The 16,623-nt window shown below is 41.4% G+C and overlaps 1 protein-coding gene across 2 annotated transcripts in view; it reads right to left on the bottom strand.

Annotated features, from left to right (window-relative positions):
- Positions 1-16,623, bottom strand: part of TBCE (tubulin folding cofactor E) — a 93,819-nt gene that overhangs the window by 36,526 nt on the left and 40,670 nt on the right. For both annotated transcript variants that reach the window (XM_058696202.1, XM_058696203.1), the window contains one exon: positions 2,747-2,831. In XM_058696202.1, coding sequence (XP_058552185.1) covers positions 2,747-2,831 — 85 coding nt within the window. The remainder of the gene's footprint in view (positions 1-2,746; positions 2,832-16,623) is intronic.

The raw sequence follows: 16,623 nt of genomic DNA, 5'->3' as shown, positions 1-16,623 counted from the left end.
CAGGCCTTGAGAACGACACGGTCTCTTCTAAAAATCAGTTGTCAAGGGGCAGGACCTTACTCTGAACAGCAGAGCGTCAGTCATCCTACCAACCTGATGCTGGGGACGCGTACCAGAACTCACCAAAATCCACTTCATACATCCTGACATCTTGCTTAAAATGCAAAGGCAGCAAAGTTTTAGAAGATTTGAATTTCACTATGCATTTTGTATACTTACTACCCGCATCTGGCAATCTTACTCAAAGGTAAAGAGTTCTCAAGAGATTACAAAATTCTCCATAGGAAGCATTTTGCTCATTGGGGATTTAGATGCTGCATCCTGGGAAAGGCTGGGTCCCTGGGGAGACTCCAAAAAATGTTGTTGATCCTCATAACCTATTTGCTGCAGGCATGTTTAGAGCCTTTCAGACAAGTTCGCAGAACTAACTGTTCAATTTCACTCGACTATGTATATTGCTATATGTGCCAGAGCACCTCTCTCCATTGTTATATATGCAACACTAGCAGTCCCCTGATATTAACCCAGGCTTCTGAAGAGAAGGATCCGAGTTCTGCTCAAATAGGATGGCCTGGGACTCATTTTTCTTGTCAAAAACAGGTACACTACCATTTTGCCATTTACCGTAATATTTCACACGCTTATCATGAGAAAATTTGTGATCTGACAACTTAAAATTGCTTCAGCTTCATGAAAATAACGTCTAAACATAAAGAAACATGTTTACTGTGGTAAAATACTTGTCATTATGACTTTCCAAGTAGAATTTGCAATATAAAAAAAGACTGCAACGAATTTGACAGGGAAGAAGCACATATGACATATTAGGACGAGATCTGAATTAGCTCAATAACAAATAACATGTAACATAATCTGTTTTGTCTGATGCAGAGACTCTAAGATATTGGTATAAGCTTTATTAGTCATGTTCTAATTATACCAATATAAACATTAACAACTATACAGATCATTCCTTCACTCTAGGCAAGTGGTTCTCTACCACATCGGATCCAATGCTCCTCTCTGTACTGCCCAATAAATATCCTGAAATGGAATTCATAATTAACATTATCTACCCATATAGGGCTTTAAAGTCAACAAAAGGCTCATTTCAATGAAACGAAAGAAAAGTAGTTTATATTAAGAGAAATGTCTGCAAATGCTCAGGCATGACTACACTAGAAGACATAATGAAATCAGGAAATGCTGCTCCAAGGGTAAGAATCCAAACACTGAGCCCATGTCCTTGAACCGAGGCCTCCTGTCAGCACTTCAGGCAAATCCTAGATCTGCCAGGACCGAAAGAACCCTTGATTTCTATACTCAGAATAACTAAGACTGCAAATATCACTCTACCTGAAGACCACGAAGGACCATGCAGGCATGGCTCAGGTGGGTGAGGGAGCAACAGGCCAGGGTAAGAAATTTCTATTTCCACACCTCCCTAAACATATCCTCTGTGAGGTTTTTTTTTTTTTTTTTTTTTTTAAGTTTATTTATTTATTTTGAGAGATAGAACACAAGCAGGGCAGAGGCAGAGAGAGGGAGAGAGAGAATCCCAAGCAGGCTCTGCACCATCAGCACAGAGCCCGACATAGGGCTCGATCTCACAAACCATGCAATCATGGACCTGAGCTGAAACCCAGAGTCACACACTTAAACGACTGAGCCACCCGGGCATCCCGCCCTGCCCCCGCCTCCATGAACTCTTGACAGATTCTGAGCTGGCCTCATTCCAGGTTTGCAATCACAACTGGCCTCCAAGGACATGCTGATTCTTCTAACCTGATATTCTAAAATTACACACTGGTAGGCCGGGGAATTTTGCTATTATCTAATTTCAGATCTAATTTTGCTATATATCTAATATACAGACTGGTAGGCTGTATTTTGCTATTATCTAATTTCAATCCCCATTTTAGAGGTTAATAAATTTAGTGCTGTTTGGGGTCATAAAGATTGTTAAGAACAGAGTTAGAGGCCTCTTGATTTCCAGGCCAGGACTGTGTTCACTGTACCACATTTAAGGAAAAATAAGCTTAATGTTAAGAGATCTTTTTGAGAACGGAAACCTAAAGAAAACAAAAAAAATTTAAAAGATTCTGCCTGAAATCACCCCACCATCTTTTTCAAAGCTTCATGCAGCGTCTCTGAAATCAAGCAGCTAAAAATATTAATAGACATGCAATATAAGGTGTAACTCTTTCCATGATAGTCTTTTTTAGTGGTGACCTAGCATTCTACCCTTTGGATGTTCTGTATTTTGTTCAATCAACTGCTTCTTACTAGATATCTAAGCTATTTCTCTTTTTTACTACTCACTTAGTGGACTCACTTGTTAATGAATCGATGAGAAATGTTTATATTTATCCACTTACAAAAAATCTGTTGGGGCGCCTGGGTGGCTCAGTCGGTTAAGCGTCCAACTCTTGGTTTCAGTTCAGATCATGATCTCATGGTCATGAGATCGAGCCCTACATCAGGCTCTGCACTGACAGTGCGGATTCTTGAGATTCTCTCTCTCCCTCTCTGCCCCTCCCCTGCTCTCTTCATCTCTCTCTCAAAATAAATATTAAACACTAACCAAAAAAAAGTTGTACAGATAGAATTGTTTTTTTTTTTAGAACGCATCAAATTCCACATTGTAACTACCCCCAAAGCCAAACATTTCCTCTTCTCCACCTCCCTTTATTCAAATCTTAAATATTGTCCCAAATAACCATGCAAATTCATCATGACAAATTACCTGCATTTAAAATACACAATCCCTTCATGGCTTCCATCATGCTTTCCTCTCGCGGGATTGTCCCATTCCACTCCTAGCCAGAGTCCTAGCAGAATAAGAGAAACCAGGTAAGCAATAAGGGATGACAGAGATCATTAACACTCCTTTTTTCTGCAAGCCAATATAGTTTGCGCCAGAAACCGTATCGCACAGACACTACTGGGGGAGAAAAGTATCTTTGGAAAAGGACAAGCTAACCTCAGAGCCGGGACTGCTATCAGCAGATACAATGGCATGTTTGGTTCAGAAGCCGACAAAAATTACAACTGCAGGAAACAACAAATTTACTAAGCACTTACTGAATGCCAGAAACTTTCTTTGCATTTTCTCATTGGTATCCTTTTTAACAGACATTTCAGCTTTGTAAAGCAGATTCTTCTTCTTACCTTCTTTTTACCAGTTCCCAAGCAAATACACAAGTTTTTTTCAGTCCTGGTCTAGTAATCTGCTTTTCACAAAATAAAAAAATCTATATGTAAATGGTCTTCATAGTCAACATAGGTAAAATAACTTGCCCGAAGTCAGACATCTTCAAAACCAGGTCATGCTAACTCCAGAAGCCAACTCTTACCCACCACACTGTGCTGCGTATAACTCGCACCTTATATTTGTATAGCACCTTACAGTTTCCAGAGCATTTTCTTTCCTTTCCCTCCTCCCTTCCACACCAGATACAGCACCGTGCTAGGTGCAAAAGACAGAGAGTTTCACTTCTGGATCAGCCTTCTTGGTGAAAAATAGAAAAGCTAGATAAACTATTTTTTTACAGCACACTTTTAATTTTTTTTTTAATGTTTATTCATTTTTTTTTTTTTTTTTGAAAGAGGGAGACAGACAGACAGAGGTACAGTACAAGTCGGGGAGGGGGAGAGAGAGAGGAAGACACAGAATCCAAAGCAGGGTCCAGGCTCTGAGCTGTCAGCACAGAGCCCGATGCAGGGTTTGAACCCATGAACTGTGAGATCATGACCTGAGCCGAAGTTGGATACTTAACCAACTGAACGACTCAGGCACCCCTAGATAAACTATTTTCAAAAATCATTTTACATATCAGAGCACTTCAGTGGCTCAGTCAGTTAAACGTCCGACTCCTGATTTTGGCTATATAAAATGAAGAGTTTCAGGGGCACCTGGGTGGATGAGTTAAGTGTCAGACTTAGCTCAGGTCATGATCTCATGGTTTGTGAGTTCGAGCCCCACATTAGGGCTCTCTGCTATCAGTGCAGAGCCCACTTCAGATCCCTCTGTATCCCCCACCCCGCCCCACCCTTCACTCACTCACACTCTCTCTTCCCCTCACTCTCTCAAGGAGTAAAAAAAAAAAAAAAAAATGAAGAGCTCCAAATAAATAATGATGGATGCACAATGATGTGAATGTACTTAATACCACCGAACGGTACTTAAAAATGGTTAAAAAGGGGGTGCCTGGTGGCTGAGTCAGTTGAGCATCTGACTCTTGGTTATGGCTCAGGTCATGATCCCAGGGTCATGGGATCGAGCCCCACATCAGACTTTGCAATGAATGCAAAGTCTGCATTGAATGTGGAGTCTGCTTGGGATTCTCTCTCTCCCACACTCTGTCCCTCTCTCCCACTCATGCCCTTTCTCAAAAAAAAAAATAAATAAAATAAAAACTAATGGTTAAAATGGTTAGTTTGGTCATGTACATTTACAATTAAAAAAATATGTATACATATAAAATATCTCTTTGAAAGCACCAGAGAGCTACTAAGGCAGTGAAGAATTACAAGGCTGATGTGGAGAAGAGGGAAACCCAAAGAGTTGAACTAATAAGCATGTAGAGCAATCTTTTCCCCTTGAGGCATCTGATAATTCTGATAGAAGAAGCTAAAAAGCTGAACAGACCTTTGGACAGATTTCAGGGGCTAAGAAATCAATATTGAAAATCACAGCCTCCCAGGGAAGGTGAAAGTTGCCGAGAAACTCTAGGATTTGTACTGGGCTCAAAATGTCTTCATTCTAAGAGTAAGGAGGAATCAACTCTAAATAAACTAGCCCTTGTAGGGATTAACGGCCAACTTCAAATAATCTCATTCTCAGATACGTTTAAAGTGATCTGGGATTGCTACTGACCCTAGCTACATGCCAGAGCAAATTTCAGTCCTCTCTGGAGGAAGATAACACTATTGCAAAGCTCAAATTATGTTTTCATAATAATTTCTGGCACTTAAAAAATATCTAAGAAAAAGACAAAGACATACAAAAAGACAAAGACTATGTGACTGAGAACCAAGGAAAACAACAGCCAACAATAAACAGATTAATCAGACATCTGCATGATGGAGTTTTAACTGTATTTAATATTTGCAAGAAAAGCTTGAGAATTTTGCAGAAAAGTTTAAAACCCTATTTTTTAGAATCCTAAGTAAAACTCCAGAACTGAAAAACACAATTCAAATTATAATCTAATGGATGGAGTTTTCAAATAGATTATCCTAGGGGCACCTGGATGGCTCAGTGGGTTGAATGTCTGACTCTTGGTTTGGGCTCAGGTCATGATCTCAGTTTTGTGGGTTTGAGCCCCCACATCGGGCTCTGCACTGGCAGCATAGAGCCTGCTTGAGGTTCTCTCTCTCCCTCTTTCTCTCTGTCCCTCCCCCACTCGTGCTGTCTGTCTTCCTCAAAATAAATAAACCCAAGAAGTTAAAAATAAAAATAAAATAGACTATATCATACATTATTAAAAAACAGGTCAGAAAAAATATAGAGAATGAAGCCTAGTGATGAGGGATGAAAAAAAAGGGCTAGAGTGGAAGAGACCTAAGGGCATAATGAAAAGGTCTACTACATATATAACTGAAGTCCCAAAAAGAGAGGAGAGATTGTGGAAGAAGTAATCTTTGAAGAATTAATGACTGATAATATTATAAAGCTAAAGAAAGCCATTAAGCCACAGACTCAAGAAGCTCAAAAAACACCAAAGTACAAATGCAAAGAAAACCACACCCAAGCACATTAGGATACAATTGCCATACACCAAAGACAAAGAGAAAAATCCTAAAACAGCTGGGGGGTGGGGGAGAGGAAACAGATTACCATCAAAGGAAAACAACCAGATCAACAGCTGACTTCCTCGTAAAGACAGTAAAAGCCAGAAGACAAATGAATGATTCAAAACACTGAAAGAAAGTAACTGGTGACCTGGAGCACTGTAATTCGTGAAAATATCCCTCAAAAAGTGAAAGTGCGCAAGGGGCCCTGAATAGCCAAAACAATCTTGAAGTACAAAGTCAGAGGACACACTTTCCAGTTTCAAACTTACTACGAAGCTACCGTAATCAAAACAATGTGCTGGCATAAGGACAGATGACATACAGACCAATGGAATAGAATTTCGAGACCAGAAGTGAACCCATAAATGGTCAACTGATTTTTTACAAAAATGCCTAGTCAATGGGGAAAGGACGATCTCTTCAACAAATCGTGCTGAGGCAGCTAGAGATCCTCATACAAAAGAAAAAATGTGGACCCCTACCTCACATCATAGGACCCACATAGATCACTAATATAAGGGCTAAACTCATATAACACTTAGAAGAAAGCTTAGAGATAACTCTTCATGACCATGGATTTGGCAATGGATTCTTAGAATACCAAAGCACAAGCGACAAAAGAAATATAGATCAATTGGACCTCACAAAAATTAAACACTTATTTGCAAAGGATCTGATCAAGAATGTGAAAAGACAACCTACAGAATGGGAGAAAATATTTACAAATAACTCATCTGATATGGGCTTAATATCTAGAATATAGGGGCACCTGGGTGGCTCAGTCGGTTGAGCGTCCGACTTCGGCTCAGGTCACGATCTCGCGGTCCGTGAGTTCGAGCCCCGCATCGGGCTCTGGGCTAATGGCTCAGAGCCTGGAGCCTGCTTCCAATTCTGTGTCTCCCTCTCTCTCTGCCCCTCCCCCATTCATGCTCTGTCTCTCTCTGTCTCAAAAATAAATAAAATGTTAAAAAAAAAATTAAAAAAAAAATATCTAGAATATAAAACAACACCTAAAACTTGATTACAAAAAGACAAGCCAACTGATTGTAGTTTTGGTTTGCATTTCTCTGGTGGTAAGTGATGAGGAACATCTCTTCGTGTGTCTGTTGGCCATCTGCATGTCTCACACCTGTCAAAAAGGTTAAAATAAAAAACACAAAAGGTGCGCCTGGGTGGCTCGGTCGGTTAAGCGGCCAACTTCAGCTCAGGTCATGATCTCTAGGTTTGAGAGTTCAGGCCCCACGTCAGGCTCTGTGCTGACAGCTCAGAGCCTGGAGCCTGCTTTGGATTCTGTGTCTCGCTCTGCCCCTTCCCCGCTTGTGCTCTCTCAAAAAGGCCGACTTCAGCTCAGGTCACGATCTCGCAGTCCATGAGTTCGAGCCCCGCATCGGGCTCTGGGCTGATGGCTCAGAGCCTGGAGCCTGCTTCCGATTCTGTGTCTCCCTCTCTCTCTGCCCCTCCCCCGTTCATGCTCTGTCTCTTTCTGTCTCAAAAATAAATAAAAAACGTTGCAAAAAAAAATTTAAAAAAAAAAAAAAAAATTTTTTTTAAGTTTAAAAAAAACACAAAAACAACAGATGTTGGTGAGGATGTAGAGAAAAAGGAAACCTCTTGCACTGTTGGTGGGAATGCAAATTGGTACGGCTATGTGGAAGACAGTATGGAGGTTCCTCAAAAAGTTCTAAATAGAACTACCCAGCAATCACGCTACTGGGTATTTACCCAAAGAATACAGAAACACTATTCAGAGGGATACATACATCCCTATGTTTATAGCAGCATTCTTTATAATAACCAAGATATGGAAGCAGACCAATTGTCCATTGACTGATGAAAGGATAAAGATGTGGTATATATACACAATGGAGTATTATTCAACCATGAAAAAGAATGAAATCTTGCCATTTGCAATGGTATGGCTGGAGCTAGAGAGTGTAACGCTAAGCAAAATAACTCAGAGAAAGACAAATACCATATGATTTCGTGGAATTTAAGAAACAAAATAAGCAAAGGGGAAAAAGACAGAGACACATCAAGAAACAGACCCTTAACTATAGAGAACTGATGATAGTTACAGAGGGAAGGTGGGAGGGGGAAATGGGTGAAATAGCAGAGGAGCACTGGGTGATGTACGAAATTGTACACCTGAGAGTAATACAACACTATATGTTAACTAACAGGAATTAAAACTTAAAAAAAAAAAAAAAAAAAAAAAAAGACAACCCAACTGAAAAATGGGCAAAGGACTTAGACATTTCTCCAAAGAAGATATACAAACGGCCCAAAAACGTACAAAAAGATGCTCAGTGTCATTAATCATTATGGAAATGCAAATCAAAACCACAATGAGATACCACATCATACCTAGTAGTACAGCTATAATCAGAATAATGGAAAATAAAAATAAAAATAATCATAATAATAATGGAAAGTAACAAGCGCTGACAAGGATGTGAAAAAGCGGGAACCCTCCAACATTGCTGGCGGAAACATAAAATGGTGTTGTCACTGTGGAAACAGTTTGGTGGTTCCTGAAAGAGCTAAATATGACCCACCGATTCTACTTATAGCTATATAACCAAAAGCGTTAAAAAGACTCAGATATTTATATGCCAATGTTCACTGCAGTATTCGCAACAGCCAAAAGGTAAAATAACCCAAATATCCATCAACAGATGGACAGATCAAATGTGATAAACATACCAAGGAATACTCAGCCATAAAAAGGAAGTTCCCACACATGCTACCTGGATAAACTTCAAAGGCATCATGTTAAATGAAATAAGCCGTCCCGAGAGGACAAACACTGTATGGTTCTACTTAGTGACTATTCTAGATACCTTATGTAACTATAAAACTTAAAAATGGCTAAGATGGTTGGGGCGCCTGGGTGGCGCAGTCGGTTAAGCGTCCGACTTCAGCCAGGTCACGATCTCGCGGTCCGTGAGTTCGAGCCCCGCGTCGGGCTCTGGGCCGATGGCTCGGAGCCTGGAACCTGTTTCCGATTCTGTGTCTCCTTCTCTCTCTGCCCCTCCCCCGTTCATGCTCTGTCTCTCTCTGTCCCAAAAATAAATAAAAAACGTTGGAAAAAAAAAATTAAAAAAAAAAAATGGCTAAGATGGTAAATTTTATGTATATTTTACCACAATTAAATATTTCAACAGGTTAAAACAGGGGGGAGGAGGAGATGGGATAGGTGGAGCACAGAAGATTTTTAAGGCCGTGAACCTACTCTGTATGGTATGTGTCATTATGAATTTTTCCAAACCAACAGAATATACAACACCAAGAGTGAACTTCAATGGACTTTGAGTAATAATGATGTATCAAGACAGGTTAACCAATTGCAGCCAATGTACACTCTGGTGGGAGACGCTGGTAACTGGGTGGGGTGGGGGGTGGGGGGTGGGACAGGAGGAAATCTCCCTACCTGCTATTCAGTTTTGCTGTGAGCTTAAAACTACTCTAAAAAATAAAGTCCAGGGGCGCCTGTGTGGCTCAGTTGCTTGAGTGTCTGACTCCTGATTTCATCCTCGGTTAGTGAGATCAAGCCCCATGTCAGGCTCTGTGCTGATAGTGCAGAAAGAAAATAAAGTCTATTCAAAAATAGGTTAAAATGGAAAGATTCGTTACATATATTTTACAACAATCAAACTTTTTTTTTTTTTAATTTTTTTAACGTTTATTTATGAGACAGAGAGAGACAGAGCATGAACGGGGGAGGGGCAGAGAGAGAGGGAGACACAGAATCTGAAACAGGCTCCAGGCTCTGAGCCGTCAGCACAGAGCCCGACGCGGGGCTGGAACTCACGGACCGCGAGATCATGACCTGAGCCGAAGTCAGACGCTTAACCGACTGAGCCACCCAGGCGCCCCAACAATCAAACGTTTTTAATGAAGGGGCGCCTGGGTGGGTCAGTTGGTTAAGCGCCTGACTTTGGCTCAGGTCACAATCTCACAGTTTGTGAGTTCGAGGCTCACATCGGGCTCGAGCTAACAGTGCGGAGCCTGCTTCGGATTCTCTGTCTCTGCCTCTCTCCCTCCCCCTCCCCCACGGCACACGCAAGCTCTCTCTCCCTCGCAAAATAAATAAACATTAAAAAAATGTTTTAACAAAAAACGGTCAAGGGGCACCTGGGTAGCTCAGTCAGTTAAGCGCCTGACTTCGGCTCAAGTCATGACCTCCTGGTCTGTGAGTCCTAGCCCCATGTTGGGCTCTGCGCTGATGGCTCAGAGCCTGGAGCCTGCTTCAGATTCCATGTCTCCCCCTCTCTGTGCACCTCCCCTACTCACATTCTGTCCCTTTCTCTCTCTCTTAAAAAATAAAATAAACATTAAAAAAAAAATTAATGGTCAAAATCTTTTATATGCGTGTTACAATTTAAAAATTAAAAAAATTTTTCAACAAAGAAAAATTAATAGGGGTGATCCTAAGGGTAAAGAAACTTATCCCAGGGGTGCCCGGGTGGCTGAGTTAAGCGTCAGACTTCAGCTCAGGTCATGATCTTGCGGTTTGTGAGTTTGAGCCCCATATTAGGCTCTGTGCTGACAGCTCAGAGCCTGGAGCCTGCTTCAGATTCCGTGTTCTGTGTCTCCCTCTCTCTGCCCCTCCCCTGCTCACGCATGCACATGCTCTCCCTCTCTCTCAAAAATAAATGTTAAAAATGTTAAAAGAAAATTATCCCAGATGAAAATGTGAAGATACAGAGGGGAACAAAAAGAAAAGAGTAAATATATGGATAACTCTAAATTAAATAAAAATATAAATAATATCAGCTCTTTGTGTTTAACAGGCACAAAGATTAAAATATCCAGCATATGCATTAGAAGTGGGCAAACAGAATTAGTATTCGAGTATTCCAAGGTCTTTGCATGAGTCCACAGGAAGAAGTAAAATTACTAATTAGACTTTTGTAAGTCAAAGATGCATGTTTTTATCTCTATGATAATTACTCAATAAAAAATGCATGAGTACCAAATTAATAGAAAGGAAAAACAGAGCTTAAAAAATAATCCAGTAAAAGGGGGAAAAGGAGGGAAAAAAGGACAGAGCACAGGCAAGACAAATAGAAAGCAAATAGTAAGAGGGTAAATATTAACCCAAATTATCAACAAACAAATGAAACAAAAAATGACTAAATGTTCTAATTACAAGAGTCAGCAGAAATGATCACTGGGATTTTTACAGGGATCAAACAGAATCTGTAGATTGCTTTGGGTAGTACTAGCCGGTTTTAACAATATTAACTCTTCCAACCCAGGAACATGTGATGTCCATTTACTTGTGTTTAATTTCTCCCAGCAATGTTTTATAGTTTTCATTGTGTAAGTTTTTCACCTCCCTATTTAATTCCTAGGTATTTTATTCTTTTTGACGTGGTATATACATGCAATGGAAGATTATCCGGCCTTAAAAAAGGAAGGAAATTCTGCCACATGCCACGACATGGATGAACCTTGCAGACATTATGCTGAGGGAGATACACCAGTCAGAAAAGGTGAACACTACAGTCAAATTCCTAAGAAACAGTAGAATGGTGGTTGCCTGGGACTGGTGAGAGAGGAGGATGACACATTACCATTTCATGAGTATGAGATTTCAGTTTTGGAAGATAAAAAATGTTCTAGAGATGGATGATGATGATGGCTGCACAATACGAATGTACCTAATGCTACTGAACCATATCCTTAAACAATGTAAAAAAAAAAAAAAAAAAAAGTGGGGGGAGGGGCAGGGAAAAAAGGAGAGAGAATCCCTAACAGGCTCCGTGCTGTCAATGAAGAGCCTGACATGGGGCTCCATCTCAACAACCATGAGATCATGCCCTGAGCTGAAATCAAGGGTCAGACACTTAACCGACTGAGCCACCCAAGCACCCCTAAATTAGGAAATATTTTGAACAGGGGCGCCTGGGTAGCTCAGTTGGTTGAGTGGCCGACTTTGGCTCAGGTCATGATCTCACAGCTCGTGGTTTCGAGCCCCGCGGTGGGCTCTGTACTGACAGCTCAGAGCCTGGAACCTGCTTTGGATTCTGTGTCTCCCTCTCTCTCTGCCCTTCCCCCACTCATGCTCGGTCTCTCAGAAAATAAACATTAAAAATTAAAAAAAAATTTTTTTGAACAGAATGATAAAAATACTACACATTGAAATCTGGGGATTGTATCTGTAAGTGGCATTTTGAGAGAAACTTATGGACTGAAATGTATAGGTTAGATAGAAGATCGAAAATAATCATCTATCTCAAATGCTGAGCAGAGAAAAACGAGCAAATTAAACCTACAGAAAAGTAGAAGGCAAGAAATAACAGAGGAAAAACAAACAGGAGAGCAAAATAACCAATAACCAACAGTTTCTTACCGTAAAACATCTCAAAGATTTCTAACAGGGACAGATGTGAAAACCAGCAGCCATTATATAAAGGAATAAATCTTGGAATAAAAGAAAGTACAGGTGATATGGAAGCATAGATAAGACAGATAATAAGGTCAGTGGGTAGGAAAGATACGCAGAAAGAAATACTAACAGGAGGCAAACCTTGAAGGGAAAATATGCGAGCCCAAGGCAGAGTGGAGAGTTCAGGACCTATTTAGGGAACCTCAAAAAAAAAAAAAAAAAAAAAAAAAAAAAAAAAAATCAAGCTACAGCTGGAGGTGGGGCCCAGGGGTGGGGGCAACAGTCATAGCAGGAGAAAAAGACTAGCAGGGGTGAAGAGAGGCTCAGCCCTAAGATAAAACCTTCGTACAACACGGTTAAGAGCTTCAACTTCATCCTGCTTCTCCTGGGAACCCCTATTTAAGCAGCATGGAGAGATAGGATCTCCATTTTAAAGATAAGAAAATGAAGCTGTGGGGAAATACGTCACTGGCTAAAGGGAAACGTTCTTCCTCTAATCTCACAGCACTTCTGAAGGCAGATGTGTGGGTTTTTCCTCACCACACAATTCTCCAATTCTTGGCAGACAAACTGGGTGTCCTACAATTTAACTCAAAGCTGACACTGCCTGCCTGGATCAGCGCGGACCCCTTGGATGAAGGGCTCAGTCCCCTAATAATGACCCCACTTCAGACACCAGTCCTAAGTCGCAGATTGTCGCCCAGACTTCTCAGCAACCAGTTATAAAATCAGGGGTTTCCACATCCGTTACTCGCGTCTGACAATTTGCTAGAACTGCTCACAGAACTCCAGGAAACCGTTACGTTTACCGGTTTATTATACAAGATAAAACAGAGAACAGATGAACAGCTACATGAAGAGGTACACAGGGCGAGATCCAGAAGGGTCTTGAGTGCAGGTGTCTATCCCTACAGTTTGAGGTACACCACCCTCTCACCAGACTAGAAACCCTCCAAACCCCCCAGTTTAGGGATGTTCACGGAGACTCCATCGTGTGGGCATGATTGACTATTCATCTCCAGCCCCCCTTCCCTCCCCAGAGGATGGAGGTGAGGGATGCGGGGGTGGGGGGTGGGGGGGTGGTGGTGAAAGTTCCAAGTTTCTAATTAAGGTGTCTTTCTGGCAACCAGCCCCTACCCTGAAGCTACTTAGGGGACCCCAGTCACCAGTCATTCATTATCATACAAAAAGACGCTCATCACTCTGGAGATTCCTTCTTTAGAAGCTCTTGGTGTTGGGAACAGGGGTGGAAGAGCAAATGTTAGAACATGTGAAGTTTTACTAAAACGTAGTCAGGAGGTTTCACAGGGGGAGCACTCACGCTCTACCATCATTGGTAGTCAAATGCAGACAGGAAGAGCGGAACCGGACTTTACATAGACTTGACCTTGCACCCAGATCCTCCTCTCTTATTCCAGCCAGAAGAAGAGACATTTTCTTTATCCCCTGGGCAACAGCTCAGACAATGAGTAGCCACCATACTTCACACTCTCAGTTTCGTCCAATGGACTTAGTTTATTATTTTTTTTAATGTTTATTTACTTTTGAGAGACAGAGAGACAGAGTGTGAGCTAGGGAGGGGCAGATGGAGAGGGAGATATAGAATCTGAAGCAGGCTCCAGGCTTCGAGCTGTCAGCACAGAGCCTGACGTGGGGGTTGAACTCACAAACTGAGATTATGACCTAAGCTAAAGTCAGATGCTGAACCAACTGAGCCACCCAGGTACCCCCAGTGGACTTAGTTTATAACAGACTTCCCAACTTACTCCTTTCCTCCTTAAAAAAAGCATGCCTCTCCTTTATTCCCTTGGACTTGCCCATGGATTTTGCCACAGCTTATTTGTTCTGGACTACAGTTCTCTTTTATTCCTAAATAAGCCCATCTTTTTCCTTTTTTAAACAGACATGTTTTTGTTTAAAGTGATCGCTATAGCCAACATGGGGCTCGAACTCACAACCTTCAGACCAAGAGTTGCATGCCATACCAACTGAGCCAGCCAGGCAGGGGGCTTATTTTATTCCTAAATAAGCCCATCTTTTGCTGGTAAAATAACAGGCAGTTTTTATTTTTAAGTTTAACAAAAGATGCTCCTAGCATCCCCTACCACACAGGACATTACATGGGTTTGGGGGAGGAGTTTTATGTCAGAAACCAGAGGCAGAGACCAAATATATTTTTCTTATTATGTCACACTTGCCAAAATAACACAGCAAAAAAGGGCCAGACACAATTCTTTTGTGTCTTAACCCACTTTTTGTCAAACAAAGCCCTTCACGGAAGAAATAAATACAACAAATGTTATTCATCATAAAAGTTGTCAGAATGAATGGAGTTGGTGGACATCACTAGGAAGGATGCACCACACAAGGCCATTCTTCCACACTGCAAGGAACAAGTCACTTCTCAAGCTAACACACGTGGAAAACGCAAGGCGCTCATGCAACTGTGATCGGCTGTAAGTCTGGTGAAGCATACCTACTGTTTGCCAAGTTATTATCCAGTCCATTAACGACAGACTAGCAAGTACAGAAAATCAGTACAGATGGGAAAACGGACAGAAGTGGCAGCTGGGCAGGACCACGGCATCAGTCAGTCCCAACACTGTAAGATCCAGGCTTCTGCCTTCTACATGCCATGGGTGAGAAGGCCCTATTAGCTTCAGTCTACCAAATTCAAATGTGCAAAAGACTGAAGCAGATGCTAGAATATAGGTTTATTAGTTTACAATCATAAACAAAACTGTTATACAAACCAAATATTCTGGCCAGCATGAGCAGTTCATTTTCTTCCTGGACATCAAGACACATGAAAAACCAACTGCAATCAGAGCCTTCACTAAAATCACAAGAATTAAAAATAATGACTCCAATGAACCAGCAATCATATTGCTTCGTATTTACCCAAACGAGTTCTACCCACACAAAAGTTAACGCCCAGATATTTACAGCAGCTTTGCTCATAATTGCCATAACTTGGAAGCATGGACAAACTGTGCTATCTCCAGACAATGCAGTGTTATTTAGCATTAAAAAGAAATGAGCTATCAAGCCATGAAAAGACATGGAGGAAATTTAAATGCATGTTACTATGTGAAAAAAAAAAAGGCAATCTGAAAAGGCTTCATACTGTACCATTCCAACTATAGGACTTTCCAGAAAAGGCAAAACTATGGAGACAGGAAAAATTATCAGTGTTTAGGGAGGAGGAAGAGATGAATAGGCAGAGCACAGGGAATTTTGAGCCAGTGAAACTACTCTATGTGATATTATAATGGTGGATGCAGGCCATTGTGCATTTGTCAAAACACATAAAATGTACAACACCCAGAGTGAGCTCTAATGTAAATAATGGACTTTGGGTGATAATGAGAAATACAGAGAATCTTCCAGCTCCATTAAGCAATACTGCTAATCTGATTTATTCAGTGTCAATCTTTACAAAATTACTCACAGAGAGGGCAAGTGTTTAGGGCCTCCTACTATTGACAATGGCTTATAGCTGAAACAAACTCAGTTTCAATACTTTGGGAGCTGGACTCATACAACTATAAGACTAGTCTAAAATGCCTCAAGTTCTTTGAAATTGTGAACTAGGTTGTTTTTAGCACCACCCTAGGCAGTCTTGCTCCAGGAATATGCCAATGCCACTGGGAAGTAGTCTTTTGCTTTTGTAATCTGTAACTTGAGAATATCTAAAAAACATATGCAGTTCACTTACAATTGAAAAAAGAAAAAAAAAAAAAATGGAGGGGCCCAAGATGGCATAACAGCATGGAAGTTTTTTTGTCTCTCGTCCCTGAAATGCAGCCAGATCAATACCAAACCATCTTGTACACCTAGAAAACGGATCTGAGGATTAACACAACAATCTGCACAACCTGAACCACAGAACTTAGCAGGTACATGGCATGGAGAGGTGAACTGGGGGAGAGGGAAGCCGTGGAAGGAAGGGAGCTGTTTTTGCTTCTGGAGAGAGGACAGAGACGGGGGGAGAGTATGGGAAAAGCACCACCTGACCCCTGAAAGCAGCCAGAGAGAAAGAGGAAGAGTGGAAACAGCTGCAAGGGACTGAACAAAAAAGGGAGAAAGGAGAAAGAAGAGTGTTTAAATTCCATTAAGACTATAAATAGGGAGTGCAGAGTCTGAAACTCCGCAGCTTGATACCTGGTGGTGCTCTGGTGGGAAGGGCGAATCCACAGGAGCAGAGCGTGAGGTTTGAGGGGTCCTTCAACCACATGGGGAGAGGCGGTTCCCCTGCAGGGAGGATATTTGGTACAAGCTGTGTGGCCTCCCCACCGGCAAAGGTCCCAATAGACCCCAGAGATCAACCACATTCGCTGGTGTTGGAACAAGGACATCAGGGGTGAAGCCTGGCACCAGATGTGTGTTGTGATTTACCATAATCTCTGAAACACTGAGGCTACACAATC

Source organism: Neofelis nebulosa, chromosome 13 (assembly GCF_028018385.1).
Source record: "Neofelis nebulosa isolate mNeoNeb1 chromosome 13, mNeoNeb1.pri, whole genome shotgun sequence".
Classification (NCBI taxonomy): Eukaryota; Metazoa; Chordata; class Mammalia; order Carnivora; family Felidae; genus Neofelis; species Neofelis nebulosa.
Note: the sequence above shows the minus strand (reverse complement) of the source record. Positions and strands in the feature narration are given on the sequence as shown.